The sequence below is a fragment of the Bos indicus genome, chromosome 5 (assembly GCF_029378745.1).
Source record: "Bos indicus isolate NIAB-ARS_2022 breed Sahiwal x Tharparkar chromosome 5, NIAB-ARS_B.indTharparkar_mat_pri_1.0, whole genome shotgun sequence".
Taxonomy (NCBI): Eukaryota; Metazoa; Chordata; class Mammalia; order Artiodactyla; family Bovidae; genus Bos; species Bos indicus.
In genome coordinates this window covers 62,782,007-62,807,592 of record NC_091764.1, presented here as the reverse complement: position 1 = coordinate 62,807,592, position 25,586 = coordinate 62,782,007, and the positions used below count along the sequence as shown (strand labels likewise).

The 25,586-nt window shown below is 38.6% G+C and overlaps 1 protein-coding gene across 2 annotated transcripts; it reads left to right on the top strand.

Annotated features, from left to right (window-relative positions):
* Window positions 1–36: 36 nt before the first annotated feature.
* On the top strand, window positions 37–23,880 carry IKBIP (IKBKB interacting protein). 2 transcript variants are annotated; one of them, XM_019961133.2, is made up of 3 exons: window positions 37–339; window positions 7,395–7,512; window positions 13,012–16,391. In XM_019961133.2, the coding sequence occupies exons 1-3, from the start codon at window positions 164–166 to the stop codon at window positions 13,846–13,848; spliced, it is 1,131 nt and encodes a 376-aa protein (XP_019816692.1). In that variant the 5' UTR covers window positions 37–163; the 3' UTR covers window positions 13,849–16,391. The 2 variants fall into 2 exon arrangements, with proteins under 2 accessions (XP_019816692.1, XP_019816694.1); XM_019961135.2 differs by lacking the exon at window positions 13,012–16,391 and adding an exon at window positions 22,967–23,880 and having other exon boundaries at window positions 48–339.
* Window positions 23,881–25,586: the final 1,706 nt, after the last annotated feature.

Genomic DNA, 25,586 nt, shown 5'->3' with positions numbered 1-25,586 from the left:
GTTGTTGGCCGGGAGGGAGGGAAAGGGGGCTGGCTTCTGGGCGGTGCCAAGTCTAGAAGGGGGCGCGGTCAGCGCCGAGCCTTCACGCAGGGGCTGAGGCGGCCACGTCCCGCTACCCAAGGTTGTAGAGGCCTCCCTCTATTTTTCCTGGGGACCTCCAGACATGTCCGAGGTGAAAAGCCGGAAGAAGTCGGGGACGAAGGGAGCCCCGGCGGAGCCTGGGAAGCGGAACGAGGGCGGGAAGAGTCCCGAAGCTCGGGGTGGTGGAGGCAGGGGCTGGGCCGACCCCCGGACCGGCGTGAGCCTGCTGTCGCTGGGGACGTGCCTGGGCCTGGCCTGGTAAGTGGTCTGAGGCCGCTGGGCCGTGTCTGGCCTCCCGTGCTTGCCCTCTCCTTGGGCTCCCGCCTCTGCCCCAGCCCCGCACTGCTCGGCATCCTGCTGACCTCCAGCTCCCAAACTTGCCGCTTCTGTTTCTCTGCATCAACCCCAAAGAAGGGACGGCCCAGCTTTTATTTTCCCTTTCGCTCATTTCTTGTACTGCCTGCGTGCCTGATCGCCCAACTGGAGTTGAGGCTAGTATTTGGGAATGAGGCAGCCATTAAGGGGCTTCCCTGGTGGTTCAGATGGTAAAGAATCTGCCAGTAGTGTAGGAGACCTGGGTTGGGAAGATCCCCTGGAGAAAGGAATGGCAACCCACTCCAGTATTCTTGCCTGGAGAATCCCGTGGACAGAGGAACCTGGTGGGCTACAGTCCGTGGGGTCCCAAAGAGTCGGACACAACTGAGCGACGAACACTTTGACTCACTTTGACCATTAAGAAACGTACATTCGGCCAAACTTCATTAAGCGCATTCTTCACGACTGAAGCGTTCCCGTTTTCATAACACGTTACTTCCTGTCCACTGTGCATTTGGGACAAATTTGCCCCACCCCATCAATGCCTTGTGGCAAAGTTTACAACTTGAAAAAAAAATTCATTATGATCTTAAAGAACCAACGTTCTTGATACCAAATTTTGGAGGAGTGCTCACATTTGAATCAATGTGCATGCGTTCAAAGTCTATTCCTGTTACAGATTGAATTTTAGTATTGGAAAACTACAAAAGTATAGAAATTGTGTTCACCTAAAAGTACATATATATAGTTTTTAAACCAAGCAAATAGCGATATATTGATGTCATAGGAAAAATGAATATAAAGAAATAACCTTACAACCAACTTATTTTCCTCAACCATATCTTTTAGGATTAACCTCTTTCACTTTAATAACGAGACTGATGCTTTAGAGTTTCCCTCCATTTTCCACCGATTTTTGAAGTATTTAAAAGATGGTTACTCGTGTTCAAGAGTAATTGGATTCTAGAAGCGACCCCAGATGTCCTTTCGTCTAGATTATTTTTGATGCTAGTAAATTTTGAAGTATACTAATCACTCATCCTGAGTCGAAGTCAATAAAATGTTACTAATACAATAAAGTGAAATGTTGATTATAAATATTCTCTTCAAAGAGATAAATTGTTATCTTACTAATATATTTGTTTGTAGAATATTTTGATCTTAAATGTACAGAATTTACTATTTTAAATAAACTGGTTTTATGTCTTAAAATGCATGAGTTTATTTGGGTAAATCAAAAACTGCTGGCAAAGTTGCTCAGAACTAGAACTTAGTAGGCTAAAATATATAGGTTGCTTCTTTCTGGAACCTAATACAACTGGTTTTAGTTACTGAATTCATTAATTCTTATTAACTATCCAGAGATTCATATTCATATGAGATAAATTACTTCAGAAAATGTTCAGCTTTTCAATAATTTAGTTACCATCCTGGGAAGGCACACTAATAGGAATCTATAAAGGAAAAAGCTTTTGAAAAGCAGACACTTCAGCTCAGGAATTTACTGTTAGTGCCTACAATAAAGAAACAAGTTATATTCAAGTAGGAAGATTTTATTTGAACTGTGTCTGCAACATAATAAAACAATGCTCCAAGATTATTTCTAAAATGGGCAAATTCAATGAATGTTATTGCTCTGGTGAAATCTTTTGCCACAAGAGTTAAAGTATAAATTCAGTCACTATAGCAAATAGCTATTTGTGATGAATTTGGGAATAACAAATTATTAAGACATTAGGAAGAATTTTCTAAAAATATTTAGAATCTGAAAATACTAAAAAGCACACTGGAATTATAACTAAGCCACTGACATTTTTACCACTAGGATTAGCATCTAAAGATCGTTCTATTGAAAATGCTTACTGTACTGACACTGTCCTCGTTATTTAAATACAAAATTGAATATGTGTGCCTAAATACAGCTTAGGAGTGAGTCTAAGTTAGGGCAGAGATTTGAACCCTTGCACTGTCCGAGGAGGATTTCAAGGCGTCACTATTTCAGTATCTTCAAACCTTTAGTCTTTGGATCCTTGTTTGGAAAATAAACAGAGACAATGCATAATAAAATGGTGGTACTTAAACATTTCTCAGTTAAATGAAGTGCTGATGTCAGCTTAACAATAAGATGGAGATAAGAGTTGCTCAGGACTGTAGGGCCTGACGGAGAAGGCAATGGCACCCCACTCCAGTACTCTTGCCTGGAGAATCCCATGGACAGAGGAGTCTGGTAGGCTACATACAGTCCATGGGGTCGAGAAGAGTCGGACATGACTGAGTGACTTCCCTTTCACTTTTCACTTTCATGCATTGGAGAAGGAAATGGCAACCCACTCCAGTATTCTTTCCTGGAGAATCCCAAGGACAGAGGAGCCTGTTGGGCTGCCGTATATGGGGTCGCACAGAGTCGGATACGACTGACGTGACTTAGCAGCAGCAGCAGCAGCAGTAGGGCCTGAATGTTGGGTTTGCATACCTCATTTATAAATTCTTTAAGGAAATTTTCCAGATAAGAGTATTGAAAACATTATGCTTTCAAAAAGTGTTTAAAGGTTATGAAGTTACTAAACAAGACACAAAGTCTTAAAAGCTTATCTTACTACACAGAAATTTAGTCACCTAGAAGTTCCATTGTAGAATTTTAGGTTTCTTCTGGAAATTTAAACAGATTCTCTAATTGCTTTTATAAAAGTTTGCCATAGCATTTGTGATAATTATGTATCAAAAGTCAAAAGCTCTTTCAACAATCAGATAATTCAGGATTTTTTTTCCTCTATCAACTAATACAACTTTATAAATCATTTATGCAGCAAAATCTTGGCTAACTCCATTTTTCAGCTTTTGTTGTCATTAGTAGAGTTTAAAAGACAGAGAGGTATCCTTTAATTGTCTTGATTTTTTTTAATGGAATATGGTCATTGTTTTCCTGAACTTTCAATATTGTGTTAAAAATGAAGTGGTGATATGAAACATGGCCAAATGGGTACTGACCGTAGTAGTGGCCCTGGAACTCCCTTGCTTGGGAGGGTTCATGATAATAGCTTCTTGTGGGTTGTCCATCACAGGTATACATGTGCTCCCCATCCTGAACCCTCCTCCTTCCTCCCTCCCCATACCATCCCTCTGGGTCGTCCCAGTGCACTAGCCCCAAGCATCCAGTATCGTGCATCGAACCTGGACTGGCAGCTCGTTTCATACATGATATTTTACATGTTTCAATGCCATTCTCCCAAATCTTCCCACCCTCTCCCTCTCCCACAGAGTCCATAAGACTGTTCCATACATCAGTGTCGCTTTTGCTGTCTCGTACACAGGGTTATTGTTATCATCTTTCTAAATTCCATATATATGCGTTAGTATACTGTATTGGTGTTTTTCCTTCTGGCTTACTTCACTCTGTATAATAGGCTCCAGTTTCATCCACCTCAGAAAGATTCTTTTTGTTAAGGCCTATACTAAGGTAGGAGAAGGAAATGGCAACCCACTCCAGTATTCTTGCCTGGAGAATCCCATGGACGGAGGAGCTTGGTGGGCTACAGTCCACCGGTCGCAAAGAGTCGGACACGACTGAGCGACTTCACTTTCACACTAAGGTAACCAGTTCATCTAGGGCCTTTTTCTCTATATCCATACCTTTAAAATCCTTAACTAAAAAAAAAAGATAAAAAATAAAATAAAATCCTTAACTATGATAGTGAAAAGAGGCTGCAAAACATAGGGTAAGAGAGTGCTTCCTTTTCATGGATCTCATCCATTCATTCCATCCTTTGTTGGCTGTAAACCCAAGGCTGCTTCAAACAGACCTGGAGCTTCTAATGATATCAAGTGTAAGTAGAAGAGAGCCCTGATCTATTTTACCACTCTCGGCTTGTCTGAAGATGGGAAACACAGGTGCAGAAAGTAATTCAAAAGAAAAAGTCAAGGTACTTAAAGAGAAGAGTTGATGTTTTATGTTTCAGGAACTGTAAGAACTTTATAAATACAAACCTATTTAATCTCTACCACACCCTAATCCCCACTTTACAGATGAGGAAACTAGCAAAGGTAAGTTAAATAACTTGCCCAGGGTGATTGTACAGCTAGCAAATAGCAGAGCCAAAGTTGCCCAGCTTCACATTCAACCAGTATGATATGCTGTCCACCTTTAGTATTAGTCCACAAACAGGCCAAGATTCTAGAAATAGAAATCCCTAGCCCAGAATTGTATATAATCATTTTCTTTCTTCTCCTAGCCCTTAGCAGACCCTGTTGTCTTATCTAAGGGAAGGAAGATGGGAGTAAGGAGGTTTTGAACTGCTCCTGTTTGAAAATCCCTAAAACAAAACAAAGCACCTTGGGCACTAATCCGGATGCCAGTTTCAAAAATTACTGTTTCAGAATTGAAACCACCTTCTCTCAGTGTACATTTTTGGCTTCTAGAAAATCATCCTCTTCCTTAATGTTAAATGAGTTAATATTTATAAAGCTCTTAGAATAGTGTCTGGCACTTCTAAGTGAAAAACCGGGAATTCCCTGGTGGTCCAGTGGTTAGGGCTTTGCGCTTCCACTGTAGGGGGCTCAGGTTCATCCCTGGTTGGGGAACTAAGATCCCTCATGCCATGGGATGTGGCCAAAAAAGAAATATATTTTAACTCAGCATCATACAGACCACTGTTGATTATTTTCATTACACACTAAATAAACTTTATACCTGTTTTTTCTTACATGCATTATTCATATGTAGAAATGGTGAATTTTTTTTCCATTTTGGTGAGAATTTATGAAAAAAAAACAGCAAATTATCAGAAATGATCACTCATATAATAAAGTTTTCTTTAAGTTTTTGCTTAATATTTGAGATTTTGAGACGTGCAGAGATAACATTAAAAAGATTAAATAAAATGAGAAGTCCTGTAATGAATTTTAATGGATCAACCTTCACAAAAAGTTCCCTCTATAATGATTTTATTCTAAATGAACATATTGATCTATAGAACAAATCCATGAGTTAACACTGTGGAGTAATGGATGATAAAACCAATTCCTGAAATTAGGCTTTTCTTTAGAGTGGTCTTTGTTCTTCCCCTCTGTCTACTGGTCTCTTAAAAGCCAACAATGAAATAGCCAATCAGAAAAGAGCTTTGAAATTAGGATAATAGTGTTTTCTAACAACTAGAAGTTTTGTTTAAAAGTTCATATTAACACACAGGAGAAGTCAATCTGTACTAATTATGCAACCTGGGCTTACTTACTTAAATCACTTATTTCAGGATAAATATTTGCCGTTATCAAAAGAAATTTATTTCATTCAACATTGTAAACACTTGTTTAAAAACACAAAAAATCCATTTTAGTTTTGTACAGTTTTAAGCAACAGCCTAATGATGACTGAGTTTGACTCACAAAACTCAGAACTCTTTCACCTCTCCATTGAGTTTCGGAATCTTTAAATGTTTGTCTTTCACTCTGTCTTCCACTGTTTTTACAATAGTGTCAATTAGTCATTCTCAACTTGGCTGGGAGGTTTGAAAATTTATAATGTCTAAGTCACATCCCAAATCAACTAAGTCTGAATTTCTGTGGTAGGAGCTAGACATTACACATTTTTAAAGCTGCCAGGTGCAGCTTTAAATGCACTTTGAACCACCAACCCACATACTCTGATTAAGTCACTCCTCCAGTTCCTACTGGGCTTCACTTGTGGCTCACCTGGTAAAGAATCTGTGCGCAGTGTGGGACACCTGAGTTTGATCCCTGGGTTGGGAAGATTCCCTGGAGAAAGGAACAGCTACTCACTCCAGTATTCTGGCCTGGGTCACGAGGAATTGGTCATGACTGAGCGACTGTCACTTCACTTCCAGTTCCTATGGTTTTGCTCCACTGCTTTTTTATTTTGCCACACCACAGGGTTTGCCGCTTTTGAGATCTTACTTCCCCAACCAGGGATTGAACCCGGGGTCTCAGCAGTAGAGCACTGAGTCCTAACTACTGGACCACTAGGGAATTCCCTGTGCCACTGCTTTTTGATGACTCAGTTCAGTTCAGATTTATGCCCGACTCTGCGACCCCATGGACTGTAGCTTGCCAGGTTTCCCCATCCATCCCCAACTCCTGGAGCTTGCTCAGACTCATGTCCATTGAGTTGGTGATTTGATAACAATAAATACACAAAGAATTTTAGCTGCTACTTTTTCTGGGCCCAAAGAAATGAGTCAAAATAGCTTAACCAAAATGGTGCTAGATCCAAAACATTCCTTTTGTGTCTGGTCATTTCAAGTCCTTACAAACAAAAGATTATTTATTGTTTTTAAGATTGGGATAATTTTTTTGTGCTTCTACCCTTTACCAGATGGAGAATACATTCCAATTTTAGATTGGCATCTAAAGGACACTTGCAGCTCATAATTTAGAGTATAATCAACTGCACATATTATACACCTTGAAAAGCCTATGTGTTCTATTGTCATATGGACAATGATTCCTGTTTTCAGTTTTGACTCCTGATATATTTTGACTTCTAATAATCATCACCTCTTTCTTCCACTCCACTGCTTTTTTTCTCTTCTCCTATAGTTTTATTTTAAAATCCTTTTTTAACTTAGATAACTTTTGCTTCTCCTACATCTCAGTGTAAAACACTTATTTTCTAGATATTACTCAAATATCGCCTTGAAAAAATAGTAGAGACCACATATCTCACTCTAAATAATTCATTATTTCTTTCTTCCAAATGTTTCTTGCGTGTAATTTCTATTACAGATGTTTCCCTATCTCACTTACTGAGCTGTAAACTTGAAGAAGGGCAGTGTTTCACTCTTATTTACATGTACAATTAAACCAGTACCCAACTACACATCAAGCTCTCCCAATGTTTGCTGAAATAAACTCATGTTTGTTGAAATAAACTACCTATACCAGAATTTATGTTGTCCTTACCAGAAGTGGACAGAAATACTGCTTTAACATTCAGACTTTAGTGGGTATGAATTAGAAAGTAATGACTTTTTTTTTACCTTTTCTAGGTTTGTATTTCAGCAGTCAGAAAAGTTTGCAAAGGTGGAAAACCAATACCAGTTACTGAAGATGGAAACCAGTGAATTCCAAGGGCTTCAAAGTAAAATCAGTTTAATTTCAGAAAAGGTAATTATTAATTGACATATTTGGAGAGATTTTACCATTTTTCTTCCCCATTGCCACCCTTCTACCCCATTCATAAATTCTTTCTTCCTGCCTTTTAGACCATTAGTACTTTAACCGTTGCTGTTTTTCCTGCTTCTTCACATTCTCCCTTCAGTCTAAGCTAACTTTAGATTACATTTTGAAAGGACAAGACTTTTCTTAATATATAACAACTGTTATTGTTTAAAAGGACCAATCTTCTTATATTGATGTGACCTCAACTTTCTATTTAAATATCAAGTGTTTAGGGCGCTGAAAATATAATTGATTTTTAGGTATAAACTTAGAATAGGAGTAGCTTTTGTTGGGCAAAGATCCACTGGTTTTTGTTTTATTTCTACTTGGTAAGTATATACATATTCATATGCATATAAGAATGACTAAACTAAAAACAAGGGGCTTCCCCAGTGGCTCAGCTGGTAAAGAGTCTGCCTGCAATTCAGGAGACTCGGGTTCTATCTCTGGGTCAGGAAGGTTCCATGGAGTAGGAAATGGCAACCCACTCCAGTATTCTTGCCTGGGAGATGCCATGGACAGAGGAGCCTGGCAGGCTACAGCTCATGAGGTCACAAAAGAGTCGGACACAACTTAGTGACTAAACAACAACAAACCTAAAATAAATATTAATTATAGCCAAATGAAAATTAAAATCCAAATCTATGTTGTAGTTCTTCAAGCTGTAAATGCAAATGCATTATTACTGTGATTTTTAGAAACGTGAGACAAATAAAAAAATTTTTTACTACCTAGTTGTCTCAAAAGAGGGGCAGGTGCAACCAGTAAAGGCATCAGGTGGGCCTTGTCTGGCTACCAGGGACCAAGCTGTCATTGGGAAGTATGGCTTGCTTTTCTCATTTATTCATTCACTAAACCTTTATTCCTGTCATAAGGTAGAAAAGGACTTGTGTTTGGCACCAGGGTAAGCAAGGATGTTGCAAAAAGTAGAAATTAAATAGATGGCCTAAGTTCCTGCCGCCTGATGCACAGAAGGAGCCTAAAATCCCCCAGCAGAAAAGAATCGTGGATGAAAATTATCCTTCACACATGCCAGTGAATTGCATGGAGCATGAGTTTAGGGGCCTCTGGAAAGGTGTTGCAAGAGTTTGTATTTTGACCTAGAGCTCAAGATGAAATCTGATTATAGTTATTTGCTGCTGCTGCTGCTGCTAAGTCACTTCAGTCTTGTCCGACTCTGTGCGACCCCATAGGCGGCAGCCCACCAGGCTCCCCCATCCCTGGGATTCTCCAGGCAAGAACACTGGAGTGGGTTGCCATTGCCTTCTCCAATGCATGAAAGTGAAAAGTGAAAGTGAAGTCGCTCAGTTGTGTCCGATTCTTAGCAACCCCATGGACTGCAGCCCACCAGGCTCCTCCGTCCATGGGATCTCCCAGGCAAGAGTACTGGAGTGGGGTGCCATTGCCTTCTCCAAAATAGTTATCTAGGGCCCTCTAATCAGAGCAAACATGATAGAAAAATTCCAGGAAATAGAAACTTCATGTACTTAAATGCTACTGAAGAAAGATTTCTTTTTTTTCAGCCATGTCACACAGCATGCAGGATCTTCATTTACTGACCAAGATTGAACCCTTGCTCCCTGCCGTGGAAGCTCAGAGTCTTAACTGCCAGAGAAGTCCCAAAGTTTCCTTTTTAAATGAAAAAATTTGGCAGCAATTAAAAAGATTTTTTTTAAGCAACAAGAATATATTTTACAGCACAGGGAAATAGAGCCATTACTTTGTAATAACTTCAAGTGGAGTATAATCTATAAAAATATTGAATCACTATGTTGTACACGTGAAACTAATATAAAATTGTAAATCAATTATACTTCAATTAAAAGTAAATAAATAAATGCTTTTGAAACATATTTAAAATATCACCCTAGGATTCAAGAAATATTCCATCTTCACATAGCTCTTTCCCAATCTGCCCTAGGAGTAATTTAACAATAGCTGCCTCTTTACAAAGCAGGCCCTTAAAGGCCAGCTTAATACAGTAGGAGGGAAAACAGCTAGATGTGGGCTCTCACAAAACTGTGTGACCTGGGAAAAATCACTTTAACTTCTCTTGCCCTCTATTTCATCACTTGTTAAATGAGAGTAACAAAACTTTTATTAAAATCAAATGAGATACAATATACATGCAAACTCTTTGAAAACTTTCAAGCAGTAATAAATTTAAGAATTTAACTTTTTTAAAAAATGAAAAACTATTAAAATATATTCACAGCCCATAAATGCTAACTATTGTGGAGTTCCAGGACTTCCCCGGTGGCTCAGCGGTAAGGAATCTGCCTGTGATACAGGAAATGCAGCAACCCACTCCAGTATTCTTGCCAGGAAAATCCCATGGACAGAGGAGCCTGGTGGGCTACAGTTCATAGGGGTGGAAAGAGTCAGACATGACTGGTGTGAGCACCAGTCACTCATTAATTGCACATTAAATCTTGAAACCTTTATTATCCTGAAAAGTTGATCTTGTCCTTGGGTCTCCTGGGTTATACTGCCTCCAGGTTATAGTGAAACTCTGGTGAACAGCCTAAACAGGAAATTATCTTGCATGTGTACAAAGTCACTTCAGTCGTGTCCAACTCTTTGTGACCCTATTGACTATATAGCCCGCCAGGTTCCCCTGTCCATGGGATTCTCCAGGCAAGAATACTGGAGTGGGTTGCCATGTCCTCCTCTGTGTGAACTTCCCGACACATGGATTGAAACAGTGTCTCTTATGTCTCCTGCATTGTCAGGCAGGGTTCTTTACCACTAACTCTACCTGGGAAGCCCAAACAAGAAATTACCTTGGATGAAGATAAGCTTGTCTCTTCAAAGTGCTGCTAAGAAGATAACTAAACATAATACTGTTAACAATGTACAAGTATTTCTCAGAACTGCTTTTTAAAGGAACTTGCATTATGTCTACATATGTACATTAAAAATAGTTCTTAAACAAGGTTTCAGAATGACACTGTTCATGCATTGTTTGGGAACAATCAAACAGTCACCTAGAACTATCACCTGGAACTGCTTCAGGTCCTGACTGGGGTAGACCACTGGGGTAGACCCAGGTTTCCTGGACGTTTTTCCTCCTAAACATCAAAAAACGTGTTCTTTAGACCCTGAGACATGAGCAGTACAAAAAGGCATAAGACGTGGTCTCTTCCTCTAAGGAATTTAGAAACTTTCATAGCTTCACCTGTTTAGTTTATCAGCCTATTAGAGTCAGATTTGAGAGTCTAAACTTCTTCATTTCCTCCAGACTTCTGATTTCTCCTCCAAGCATGCCTTCTCCCCGTGCTAATTCTGGCATGACACAAATAATCATCTACTGTGATTTTTATTGTTGTTGTTAATTCATTTGTCTTCTTCACTGCTCCTTAGAGCAAATGCTGTCTTTTTTCTCTGTATCCTTAGTTCCTAATAGTGAAACAGAGTATACTCAGTACATCTTATTAGGGATCCAGAATACATGACATAGAAGATCCAAAACGCTATCTCCCCTATCAAATTGTGAAGTCAAGGACTGTACTTTGTCTATATTTTTATATTCAGTGTCTAGCTCAAGTCTGGTATAGAGTGAACACTCAAGAATTCTTGAGTTATATGTGCTAAGTGCCAAATAAGTGGTAAATATGTAATACAATAGGTGCTACAGGAGTTCAGGCTCTCAGAGTGAGGGCCATGAAGGAGGAGCTGAGGCCTGGCCTGAGTCTTGAACAAAGGAAAGAACTTAGCTAGGCAAAGTGGAAGGAAAATAGCATATAGAGGGGTTATAGAATTTGGCACTTTCTCCTAGGAGTATGAAGAAGTAGTAAGGTTTTTTTTAATGTTGTACCATGATGTACATCCAGAGAAGGCAATGGCAACCCACTCCAGTGTTCTTGCCTGGAGAATCCCAGGGACGGGGGAGCCTGGTGGACTGCCGTCTATGGGGTCGCACAGAGTCGGACACGACTGAAGTGACTTAGCAGCAGCAGCATGATGTACATTTGGAGAAGAAAACGGCAACCCACTCCAGTATTCTTGCCTGGAGAATTCCATGGACAAAAGAGCCTGGCATGCTACAGTCCATGGGGTCACAAAGAGTCAGGCATAACTAAGCAACTAACACACACACACATGATGTACACAGCAGTTTTTAAAATCCTAAATCTGGCTGTAGTATGTAGGATGATTTAGAGGAAGTAACTAGAAGCACGTATCAGATATTATTTCTATAATATTGTCCTTGGTCATTGAAGTTCGGTTTGGACACCCTATGTAATTGCTTCCATTACTCTTTCCCTGTTAAGCACATGTAAACTTCACTTTCTCTGCAATTAAACTAAACCGTGCAAGGGCAGAACTGTGTCTTGTACAGTGCTATGACTTTAACATAATGCTGCAGATATTTGCTAAACTAAGGATTGTTTCCAGGCCTTCCTGTAGTCTCTAAGGCTGTTACCTGTGTGAGGGTAGACTAAGAAAGAGGTCTTCAACCTGGTCCTTCTATATTCTGGACATATTAGGAGATGCCAGGAGCTTACCATAATTTATAGATATTTAGATATTTATACTTTTAGATATTTGCTGTTTACCATAATTTTTAGATACTTAGAACACTTTACTATTTGACATGAGTTGTCTCTGTAAACTGATCTTTTAATTCACTTTTTGCCTTTGTGATAGCTATAAGATCTGATTCTGGTACCTTTTCTGCAAAAACTCAGTCAACAAATTTCTTTTCAGGCAGGAAGTCTTCAGGAGTCATATAACTTAGGAAAGTTAACAAATTTTATAACTAAATCAGTTTCTAAAAAGCCAAGTAACTCTTAAAATGACAATTAAGTTGACTTACATTGGAATCAAAAAAGAAGGACATGTGATATATTTCAGGCTTCTTTAACATTATTTGGAATATTTGAAAGTGCACAAATAATCAATATTGAGGATTAGAAGTTCCAGTGTTTATAGTTTGCCCTCCATATCCATAGGTTCTGCATCCAAGTGTTCAATCGTGTATCAAAAAATACTTGAAAACATCCAGAAAGTTTAAGAAAACAAAATCTGAATTTGCCATTCACTGGCAACTCTTGACATGTCATTTGCATTGTATTAGGAATTATAAGTAGAGATGATTTAGTTTATAATACGCAAACACTGTGCCCTTTTACAGTGTTTTATATGAGGGATTTGAGCATCCATGGATTTCAGTATCCACAGGGAAACCAATCCCACACAGGTGCATACCAAGGGATGAGAAACAGCTGTATTTTTATACCATAGCCCTAATCTATTAAATGTGTTTTAAATGTTTTTTAAAAAACTATTAAGTAATTATTATTTTTGTCTGCATGATTCTGATGTACTTGGATATTTTAGACATCTTCAGAACTTGAACTTGGCACATTGTTGCTAAAGTATGTTTCCCTAATATAAAAGTTATTAAGTAGCCTTGGGAATTGTTTTGTGTTATAAATGCAGCTTGCCTCTACTGAAAGTATCCTGCAGGAAGCTACATCCTCCATGTCTTTGGTGACCCAGTTTGAGCAGGAAGTAGCCACCCTCCAAAGAATCATGCATGACATTCAAACCAGTGAAGAGATGCTCACCCAAAAGATGAAAAGCCTTAATGAGAAATTCCAGAATGTTACAGATTTCTGGAAGAGAAGCCTAGAAGAAATGAATGTTAATACAGACGTTTTCAAATCAGAATCAAAACATATACATTCTCAAGTCACTGTCCAAATTAACTCAGCTGAACAGGAAATAAAATTGCTCACTGAAAGGCTAAAAGATTTGGAAGATAGCACAGTAAGAAATATTAGAACTATACAGAGACAAGAAGAAGAGGATCTTCTGCGAGTAGAGGAGCAGCTTGGCTCTGACACAAAAGCGGTGGAGAAGTTAGAGGAGGAGCAGCATGCTCTCTTTGCCAGAGATGAAGACCTAACTAACAAACTCTCCAGCTACGAACCTAAAGTTGAAGAATGCAAGACACATTTGCCGACAATTGAAAGTGCTGTTCGCTCTGTTCTGAGAGTCTCTCAGGATCTGATCGGGACAGAAAAGAAAATGGAAGACCTGACCCTTCAGATGTTTAACATGGAAGATGATATGCTGAAAGCAGTATCTGAAATCATGGAGATGCAGAAGACCCTAGAAGGAATTCAGTATGACAATAGCATATTAAAGATGCAGAATGACCTGGATGTTCTCAAAGGAAAAGTTCACGATTTTATAGTATATTCAAGCACAAGAGAAAAGGGGACTCCAGAAGAATATAATCTAGAAAATAAAGAAATCGATAGTGATTTCTAAATGCACTGCATTTATTCGGATGAACCACACCATTATGCACAAGCTGATTAGCTCCAGGCTTTTGAGTTATTTCCATATGCCTCACTTCATCCTAAATTATTAGAACGTAAGTGAGATACCACAAAAAATGGATTATCCAAATAATCAAACCTTATCTTTTTTTAAGCAATAAAACTTTTCATTTTAACCATTTTAAATAGAGATATTTTAAAAATGTTTCTCTGCTTTTTTGAAGTATATACTTAATGTTTTTAAATGTTTTTCTGGTAATTGTGTGTCTGCTCAGTCTCTCAGATGTGTCCAAATCTCTGTGGCCCCATGGTCCGTAGCCCACCAGGCTTCTCTTTCCGTGGAGTTTTCCAGGCAAGAATGCCGGAGCAGGTTGCCATTTCCTATTCCAGGGAATCTTCCTGACCCAGAGATGGAACCTGAGTCTCTTGTGCTTCCTTCTTTGGAAGGCAGATTCTTTACCTCTAGCACCATTTGGGAATCCCCTTTCTAATAGTTAACGGACATTATTTTGAATTTCATCTGTTATATTGAACCCAAATATATTAATGTTCCTAGGAGCTAATGAGAGGTGTTCATCTCCTTACTCAATGACCTCAGTTTGCTATTTTTCAAATCTTAATGTCTCTCCCTTATACCTTTTCTGTCACCTAAAAAAGTGTTGCATTGACCTGATCTTACCATCAGGTTGATCAGTAATGTGTTTGCCTCCGCCAGTTCTTCATTTCTGTCGCAGTTTACTGCAGGCTAAGAATCCAGACAATTTTATCCAAAATAAAACATGCCTGGGGTGCTTTGCAATGAATTGATTATGCACTTTTTGGAAACTGAGGAGCCTGGGAAACATTTTTACTTTTTGTTAAGGTTCTAAACTGTTATGGATAATTGTAAGAACTTATTTTGTTAGAACTTTGTTAAAAAAGAGTAAACATGTTCTTTTTGAAGAATTTCCCTTTGAACTAAGTGTGGATCCTTTGAAGCATGGACTTTGGGAACATTTTTGTATATCTTTATTTTTTTTAAGGTTCTAACTGTGTTACAGACTCTTGAGTTTGCTCAGTACATGATTATTAGATAAATTACTTATAATAAAAATATACCAATAAACCTGTGGCATATTTTAAAGAGGAAAAAGCAGCATAGTGAGAAATAATGTGGTAATTATGGTAATTAAAAGTATGTCATTATTTTAGAGTCCCCAAACCAATCACCCAACCAAATTTGTTTCACGCAGTGATTTTATTTTTTTATTTTATATTTAAATTAATCTTTATTGGAGTACAGTTGCTTTATAATGTTGTGTCAGTTTCTACTGTACAGCATACACAAAATTTTAATTTACACAAAATTATATAATAGAGTCACAAGGAATAAAACATGGAATATTGAGGTGAAATTAAGGGGAGGCCTAGACAGATTTTTTCAATAATGATAATCAGAAATGTACAGGTTTCGGGGGGCATATAAGACTTTTATTGGTAAACTGATGTATCAAGACCTATGGCTGATTCATGTTGAGGTTTGACAGAAAACCTTTACAAAATTCTGTAAAGCAATTATCCTTCAAGAAAGAAAGAAACTGAAAAAAAAGTGTCCAAGGTTGGAGTTGAAAATTGAGTTAATTTTCAAAAATTGCACACAGAAGTAGTTCTTACTTGTTTCTTCTTGCCAATAACCAACTGTAGTCCCAGTTTTGTAATGCAATTTCAGTGGAATTAAACACAAAGAACTTGAAAGCAGTCAGCTACAAAAGATAGGTATGGTCAGGTGGTTTTATTATGTAAATTTGTACATTTTTGGAAAAGTTCCAAATGAATGCTACATTGGGATTAGGAAGATTTATAGTAGACAGCCAGAAAAGTAAGCCTGAAAGAGTGTTACTATTAAGGAGCATAGCATTAATTTCTGGAATCTTAACATTAAATTTCTTGACTTCTGAATGTCTAAATTCTTATCTGTGTGCACTGGAAAATTGTATTTGTTTTATTTTCACACTCATAAAATAGATTGTAAAGTTAGCCAAAACTGTTTCGTTTCAGCCTTCATCCTGCCAAGACAGATATAATCTCTTGCACTCTTCAGTTTTATATATTTACCTATTTTTTGGCGTGTCACCAGATTTGATACATCTTTATTATTAACTAGAATATGTGTCATAGTGATGGTTACAGAAAATAAAATGGAAATAAGGTGGTCACTGAGCTCTATAGTGACAGTTACAAGGAATATGAAAGCTACACTTCTGCAAGTATTTCTTGAGAAAATATTGTGCGCATGTATGTACACATGTATATATTCCTTTATTCAGGTGTTTTCCTATTAAAAAGTGTAATTATAGAGATTTAAATGTACCTAATTTGTCTTCCTGTGTTTCTTAAATTCATTTATTTAACACAGATACTTGAAATTTCAGAAGGTTCCCTAATGTATCAAATATTAAGCTACATTATTAGTCTTTCCTTTAAGGAAGATTACCATGTTCCGAGACACATTTTTGTATCTTTGTAATTAATAATAAATTTTATATCAGTTTCTTCTAGAATACTGTCACTTTTTTCATTAGCACATATAAATCACTTACAAAACAAGCACCTTATTTTTTTTTTAAGTTTAAAAGTGAATTTGGGGGGACTCTTTACCCTCCTCAATGTCTATGCTGAGAGCTTTGCACTTCTCTTTAATAAATCTTGCTGCTGCTGCTGTGGCTAAGTCACTTCAGTTGTATCCGACTGTGCAACCCCATAGACTGCAGCCCACCAGGCTCCCCCGTCCCTGGGATTCTCCAGGCAAGAACACTGGAGTGGGTTGCCATTTCCTTCTCCAATGCATGAAAGTGAAAAGTGAAAGTGAAGTCACACAGTCGTGTCCGACTCTTAGCGACCCCATGGACCGCAGCCCACCAGGCTCCTCTGTCCACGGGATTTCCCAGGCAAGAGTACTGGAGTGGGGTGCCATTGCCTTCTCTGTAATAAATCCTATTTGTTTGCAAAAAAAAAGTGTATTTGTAGTAATAGTTCCTTAAATTTGTGTTAAGATGAGAAGCTGTTGACTGAAGGTGAATTTTTATATTTTATAATGAAAAATGTTGATTTATTAGCCTGTATGGTTTGATAGAAAACTAAATTTGTAAGATACAAAGTTAATGTTTTTGGTTTGTTTTTTGGGGGGGGGCAGTGGGGGGAGGGGCGGGCTATACTGTGTGACTTTTGGGAAATCTTGGTTCCCTGACCAGGGATTGAACCAGTGCCCTTGGCAGTGAAAGTGCAGAGTCCTAACCACTGAACCACCAGGGAATTCCCAATAGCATTATTTTAATTTTAATCTAATTGTAGGCCTTTGTATGACTATAATCTTGAGCAAAGATTATTATGATGTCATTATAAACTAATGATGCTCCAAATTCACCAAACACATTTGGTGTGCTCTGCAAATTCACCCAACATCTGTTTCAGTTCAGCTATGGACTATTAATTTCACACAAGTCAAAATGCTCCATCCCAGCTTTACAGAGCAGAGGGAGACAGAACCAGCCTTCTGGAGCCTATTATGTGTCCCACTGCTAGGAGGCCCACGATCCGTCATCATCCTAACAGCTCTGCGTATTGAGTACCTACCCTGTTCCTGTCTCTGTCCCTGTGAGAGGCACTTTCTATGTGTTATTGCAAATTCTCACCACAGCTTTGATAGCTATGAGACCCCTTTTACAAATGAGGAGACAGATCAAGATTCCAAATCTTACAGTCTCGCTGCTGAGTCTGTCCAACTCCAGAGGCTGCTTACCTCCCATTGTACCTGCTGCTGTTCAACCAAGGAGGAAAAAAAGAAATCGGCTATCAGTAGCACTATCTTGAGAATTCAAAAAGCTGTAATTCAGCCAAATGTGTCCACTACTGCTGCTGCTGCTGCTAAGTCGCTTCAGTCGTGTCCGACTCTGTGCGACCCCATAGATGGCTTCCTACCAGGCTCCTCTGTCCCTGGAATTCTCCAGGCAAGAACACTGGAGTGGGTTGCCATTTCCTTTTCCAATGCTTGAAAGTGAAAAGTGAAAGTGAAGTCGCTCTGTTGAGTCCGACCCTTAGTGACCTCATGAACTGCAGCCTACCAGGCTCCTCTGTCCGTGGGATTTTCCAGGCAAGAGTATGTTGCCATTAAACTAGATATAAGTCCCTCAAAAGTTTTAAATGTGACCTAAAATTATGTGGGCCTTGGGTGTAAGAAGGAATCAGTAGATGTTTAGGAAGACTGAGAAAGCAGTGGAAGAGAAAAAAACTTTAGACTGGAATCTTTTAATCTAGGCTTTGCCACTAACTCTGTGTGTTTTGGGGCACTCTGGGGGCTCAGTTTTTTAATTTGTAAAATGGGGGAATTGTACTAAATAATTTCTAAACTCTCTTCTGGCTTTACAGTGTACAGTGTCAGTCACTCAGTCATGTCCAACGTTTATGAACCCATGGAGCATAACCCACCAGGCTCCTCTATCCATGGGATCCTCCAGGCAAGAATACTGGAGTGGGTCACCATTTCCTTCTCCAGGGGATCTTCTCAACCCAGGGGTCGAACCTGGGTTTCCTGCATTGCAGGCAGATTCTTTACTGTCTCAGCCAGCTGGGAAGCCCTTCTGGCTTTAAGTGGTTTTAAATTCTAGAGATCAATAAAATTTCCAGGTCTCTTAGTATGGTTCAAAAATCCTTTAGCAAAGTTTTTGGAAGGCTGATTGGATCCAAAAATCATTCCCTTGACTCATGTTGCTTTGGCTTGAAGATTAAGACAATGTTTAGCATTACAGGACAGCATCTAGCTGCTGCTTTTTGTTCAGTCACTAAGTCGTGTCCAGTTCTTAGCAATTCAACGGACTATAGCAGGCCAGGCTTCTCTGTCCTCCACTATCTCCCAGAGATGTCCATAGAGTCAGTGATGCTATCTAACCATCTCATCCTCTGTCACCCCCTTGTCTTCCTGCCCTCCATCTTTCCCAGCATCAGGGTCTTATCCATTGAGTTGGTTCTTCTTATCAGGCAGCCAAAGTTTTGGAGCTTCAGCTTTAGCCATAGTCCTTCCAGTTAATATTCAGTGTTGATTTCCTTTAGGATTGACTGATTTGATTTCCTTGCAGTCCAAGGGACTTTGAACAGTCTTCTCCAGCACGACAATTTCAAGGCATCTAGCTTAGTACCTTGTTTATGTGGTAAGACTAGGAATATTAGTAAATATTTAAATTACTGGGTTAATCTTTTGAGCTGCTGATAGACTCCAACTCTTCTGTTCATCTTAGGCAAATAGCTTAAACAAGCCGTTATATAATAATAAACATAATTCAGTGAAGTAATTTCTAGGCTATTCCTATACTGTATTGAGTTTCTATTTTAGTGAAGACCAATAGATGTTCATAATATACTGTTTTTATAAGCTGACAAATGAAACAAAGAAGCTTACTAGCAGTTTCTTAATGATCTAATACTTCTAAGAATAAAGTTGGCCCTTTCTGAAATGTCTTCATTGTTTAATACTGTTAAGTTATATCTACTCTACCAGAATAGATACATTAATAAATGATAACCTAGAATGAAATAGATGAAAGTAAGCCTTCTCCTTTCACCTTTGAGAATCTCTTTCAGCAAATATAATTTGTTGCAAAAATTTCCCCTAAAAAATAAAACTTAAGGTTTTGCAATTACTGCTTGATTTCCTTCCTAGCTCTGGCTATTCATTACTGTCACACCCACTATAACATTTTCACAATCTAACTTCACCAAGATAAAAAAAAAACAAAAACAAAAACACACCTTTGGGCCACCTTCCCCACCACTAATCAATACTGCATAAAACTATTGAGAAAAATCTTAAAATATATTTTGGAACCAAATATATATGATGGGGCAAAAAGGGGATATTGAGGCTTTGAATTAACTTTTTTACTGCCTGTTGGGGGTTTTCTGCCCGGGACTTGGAAACGATGAACCTGAAAGAATGACACTCGGACAGTCTCTTGCAAGGACTGACAAATTTATTTCCGCAGTTAAGCCTTTTTATAGAAGCAGGAACAAAAAGCTTAGCGTATATGGCCAGCAGAGCGCGCACGGGGTTAAGACATAATCAGTAAACAATATTTCAAGGGCAGCGCGTTCTAAGTGACCCATGTGTTTATCCCATAACCCATTTTCTCAAGCAACATCTTTAATGTTTATTATTAAATCTTGGCGCCGAGCATAGCTAAAGGCAGATGTTTTTCAGCCAGCAGCACGCAAAGCCGGGGTTCTTCTGGCCCTCCGCCATTTTCCCAAGGACCTTCTCCTACATGGCTATTTTGCACTGCGCTTCCCAACGCTGCCCCATTTCTGCTTGTCATTTCTTTGCAACTATATGACTGCTCCTTTTTTAAGCCTCCATAAAAATAATAGTCCAAGCATACTAAGTATTTATTTACATTAAGTAGAACTAAGTTAATGTAACCAAAATAACTCTAGCAGATTACCTGAGTGAACCAGGCAAATGCAATTTAAGAAAGACAATTCATAAAAAACATATCGAAGAAATACAATTATTTTGGGAAAAACTTGCTGACTTTAAACTGCATATTAAAAAAAAAATTTTCAGTCTGCATATTTGGTTTTTATTCCTTATTTTTTCTGAATTTTAAGTAATCTATTTACATTATTTTTCTTTCCCAAACTAAGTGACAAACTTCCTGAAAGCAGAAACTGTTGATCAAACTAGTACCTATCAGCACAGTAAATGTTGCTGAATGAAGCTGGTTGTGATTTTTAGTAGGAAACTATAGACAATTTCCACTTTAAAACAATGCTTTCCTAGGAAACAAGCTGAAAGTTAAATGTGCTAAAATTGAACAACTGACTCTTAATGTTATAAATGGAATTCCTTTTTTCAATGTAATCACAATGTATATCTGTTTGGACACAGGCTTTGACAATGTATTTTACATTTGTTAATTTTTTTTCTTCATAGTTTAGCACACAGCACACAGGCATAAGTTAATCTTCTGATTGAAACTTAATTGAAGCTTGACATGTGTTTTATTTTTTAATTAAATAAATTTGACATACAACATTGTGCAAATTTAAAGTACACAGCATGATACTTTAATACACTTATATATTCAGTCACCAGAAGGGAGGATATCCTGCCGTTTATGACAACATGGATGGATTTTGAGCATGTGTGTTTTAATTTTCAATTTTGTATTGTTCATGATACTTACCCATCTTATTACCATAATCAGCACTTTAATTTGCCCCTTTTCCTCTTAACTTTATTAACTAATAGCATAATGCAACAAAACTTCAAATATTCAAAATACAATAAAATAACTCAGCTTCCCCAAGACCACTATATAACACATATTCACAACAACAACAACAAAAATAACAACTTGAAGTTTTTCCAGGCAGTTGTGTGGCTCAAAATGATCATCAGCTAATGTGTCCAAGTTAAACCAAAACAGTTTAGAGACATCAATTTTCAATGGATGATGGGAAAGGATGATGGCATTGAAAAACCAAAAAGGTGAGAATGATTTGTATTTGAAATCATGGAATTTTAGAACCTTGGAGATAATTGTTTGTTTATTGTTTTGTTTTTACACATCCACCATCTCTATTATTTAACTACTGAACTGAGTTGAAGCCACAGCTGAAGCTGTGCTCATCTTTATGTCCCTCAGACTTCACATGCCTAACAACATACTAGGAACTTAAGAGATCACTGCTGCTGCTGCTGCTAAGTCGCTTTAGTCGTGTCTGGCTCTGTGTGACCCCATAGAGAGCAGCCTACCAGGCTCCTCCATCCCTGGGATTCTCCAGGCAAGAACACTGGAGTGGGTTGCCATTTCCTTCTCCAGTGCATGAAAGTGAAAAGTGAAAGTGAAGTTGCTCAGTCATGTCCGACTCTTCGAGACCCCATGGACTGCAGCCTACCAGGCTCCTCCATCCATGGGATTTTCCAGGCAAGCGTACTGGAGTGGGTCGCCATTGCCTTCTCCAGAGATCACTAATTAAATGGAATTAGTTCAATACCCCAAAAAAAGTTTTCATGAAAGTAATTCAACAATAAAGTCCCTTCATTCTGGCACTTGTTATACCTACAAACAAACTTGTGTTTCAGAAGTCATGTTGTCTTGATCCCCCCAATTTATTTTTAATTAATTTCTACTGAAGTATAGTATAGTTGTGATAGTTTCAACTGTACAGCAAAATGCATCAGCCACTTTCCTCCCCTTTGGACTTCCTTCCCATACAAGGTCACCACAGTGTAGAAAGTACAGTTCCTTGTGCTGCACGGTATGTTCTCATTAGTTACCTATTTTATACATAGTGTCAGCAGTGTTCAGTTCAGTTCAGTTCAGTCACTCAGTCGTGTCCGACTCTTTGCGACCCCATGAATCACAGCACGCCAGGCCTCCCTATCCATCACCAACTCCTGTGCATCGAGTCAGTGATGCCATCCAGCCATCTCATCCTCTGTTGTCCCCTTCTCCTCCTGTCCCCAATCCCTCCCAGCATCAGGGTCTTTTCCAATGAGTCAACTCTTTGCAGTGTATGACCTCTCAAATTTACTACAGCTCATCTGCAGGAGGGGCTTCCCTGAAGGCTCAGACAGTAAAGAATCTGCCTGCAAGGCAGGAGACCTGGGGTCTATGCCTGGGTCGGAAAGATCCCCCAGAGAAGGCATGGATACCCATTCCAGTATTCTTGCCTGGAGAATTCCATGGACAGAGGAGCATGGCCAGCTATAGTCCATGTCACAGAGTCAGACACAAATGAATGACATACACACACACACATGTACCTACGTACAGGTGGCTTCCTCCTCTCTTCTCCAGCAACTGAAAAAACATCATTGTCCCTCACTGAGCTCATTCTGTCTCTATACTGAGGACTGAAGGTGCAAAAAGAACTGGAAAATGCCATTTGTAGTAACATGAAATTTAATGTTTTCCTTCCTATTCATTACCAATACACAATGCATCTTTTACCAAACGCTTTCCAGAAGAGTAGTAACTTTATAGTTTAAAATGACACCTAAAATTTAAGTTGTATCTTAAACATTAAGATTTTAATCAATTTAATTATTCTGGTACTATATTTTCTTACAGTGTCAGAAGTCTGAAGCTATCATAGAACAATTGAAGGCTTTTCAAATAATTACTCATCTAAAGCATCTACAGGAGGAAATTTATGAAGTGAAAACCTGGTCCAGCAGGATAAGCGAAAAGCAGGATATACTGAACAACAATCTGACGACTGTTTCTCAAGATGTTGCAAAAGCAGACCAAAGTACAACTTCCATGGCAAAAGATATCGGTCTCAAAATTACAACGATAAAAACAGACATACGACGTATGTCAGGTTTAGTAACTGATGTAACATCATTGACAGATTCTGTACAAGAACTGGAAAATAAAATAGAAAAAGTAGAAAAAAATACAGTCAAAAACATAGGTGACCTTCTTTCAAGTAGCATTGACCGAACAGCAATGCTCCGAAAGACAGCATCTGAAAATTCACAAAGAATTAATTCTGTTAAGAAGATACTTTCTGAGCTACAGGGTGATTTCAACAAGCACACAGATAGGCTTTTAAGCTTAGAAAGTGACAGAGCGAAAGTCCTGAAGACAGTGACCTTTGCAAATGATCTAAAACCAAAGGTGTATAATCTAAAGAAGGATTTTTCCCGCTTGGAACCATTGGTAAATGATTTAACACTACGCATTGGGAGACTGGTTACTGACTTACAACAGAGAGAGAAAGAAATTGCTTTCTTAAAAGAGAAAATATCTAATTTAACAACAGTCCGAGCTGAGATTAAAGATATGAAAGATGAGATAAAACACATTTCAGATATGGATTAGACTGAAATTATTTAGATTAGACTGAAATAACTCTTTTTAGTAGGACCTCTGTCATGTTATAAAAAGACTGACAGCCGGAAATAATGAAATTTTGGAGTAAATATTATTTTGTAGTAGGTTCTATTTTGTACAGTAAAAATAAAAATTTGTGGACTAAGCACTTGATTTCCCAAAATAAATGTGCTAAAACATGTTTAGAACTTTATACAAAACGTGTTTGCAACTTTATATAGCAAGGACCTTATGCATCCCCCTTATATACACACTCATGCATTTACACGCATGCATGCATGTGTACTAAGTTGCTTCAGTCCTGTCCGAGTCTTTGCGACCCTATGGACTATGGCCCTCCAGGCTCCTCTGTCTGTGACATTTTCCAGGCAAGAATACTGGAGTAGGTTGCCAGGCCCTCCTCCAGGGTATCTTCCTGACCCAGGGATCAAACCCAAGTGTCTTACATCTCCTGCATTTGTAGGCGGGTTCTTTACCTCTAGCACCATCTGGGAAGCCCATGTTTTATGTGTGCACACACACACAAATGTACACACACTCATGGTCTGCCAGTCTAGCAGTGGGAAATCAAGATGAGGCAGGGTCTGAATGTCCACTTGCTCTCACTGACTGCCACGGAGCATGGTATGTGAAGTGGGGTCTTATCTGGAGAACTGTCCATCAGGGCTGTAGTCCTGGCTACAGTCCACCAGGGCTGTAACATGCATTATCCATTTACAGTCAGCGAAACCATCGATAGAAAAGTCACAACAACAAGGGAGCTGCAGGAAAAGAATCATGTAAGCCCTCCTGGGTCCTTCATGGCTTTAGGAAATAGGGAAAAGGCACCTAAAATGAGGCAGGGAAGTGGCAACTAGAGTAGGGTTTGGGAGGTGGGGGCAACGTACATTTCAGAGGGCTTGCCAAGTCTCATACAGAAGCTGCCCCAAAGCAGCACAACTCATGTGTGGTGTTGATGTGACCAGAAGTGGCCAAAGCAAAGAAGGAAGTTCTCACATTTAAAATAGCATTACAGGTGACCTCTCTGGTGGTCCAGTGGTTAAGACCTCACCTTACAATGCAGGGAGTGAGGGTTCAATCCCTGGTCTGGGAGCTAAGATCCCACATGCTTCCTGGCCGAAAAACCAAAACATTAAACAGAAGCAATATTGTAACAGATTCAATAGACTTTAAAATGGTCCACGTTAAAAAATAATTAAAACAGCATTACATTAACATGAGAAAACCCAATCTCATCTATAGGGGCAGAAAATAAATCAGTGGTTGCCTGAGAAATATAGCTTTTTAGAAAAGCAAATTGAGGGGTGAAGGATATTTATTACAATATCTTGATTGCAATGATGGTTTCATAGGTATATACTTGTGTCAAACTCATCAAATTGTACTCTTTAATAAATATGTGCAGTTTATTGTATATCAGTTATTCCTCCATGAAGTTGTGGGAAAAAAAAACAGTACAATACAGGGAATTCCCTGGTGGTCCAATAGTTAGGACCCCATACTCTCACTTCCAAGGGCTGGATTCAATTCCTGGTCAGGAAACTAAGATTCCAAAGCCCCATGGCACAGCCAAAGAAAAAAAGTACAATATAATAATCTTAACAAAAATCACCCACAAACATTAGCTTCAGTTTCAAATGCCTAGCATAAACAGTATCTACATGTATACAGTTAATTACCTCACAAAGATGTTTATGGGTTTTTTTCTTCCAGTTTTACTGATATATTCAACATATAGTACTATATGTTTAAGGTGTACAGCATAATGATTTGACTTACATCATGAAGTGATTACCACTTTTTAGTAAACCTAATTTACCTCATGTAAACATAAAATTAAATAGAAAAATAA

Coding starts and splice junctions, on each gene's coding strand:
- IKBIP (XM_019961133.2), top strand. CDS start 164: ATGTCCGAGGTGAAAAGCCGGAAGAAGTCGGGGACGAAGGGAGCCCCG. Junction 340..7,394: donor ACGTGCCTGGGCCTGGCCTG/GTAAGTGGTCTG, acceptor TACCTTTTCTAG/GTTTGTATTTCAGCAGTCAG. Junction 7,513..13,011: donor TCAGTTTAATTTCAGAAAAG/GTAATTATTAAT, acceptor TTATAAATGCAG/CTTGCCTCTACTGAAAGTAT.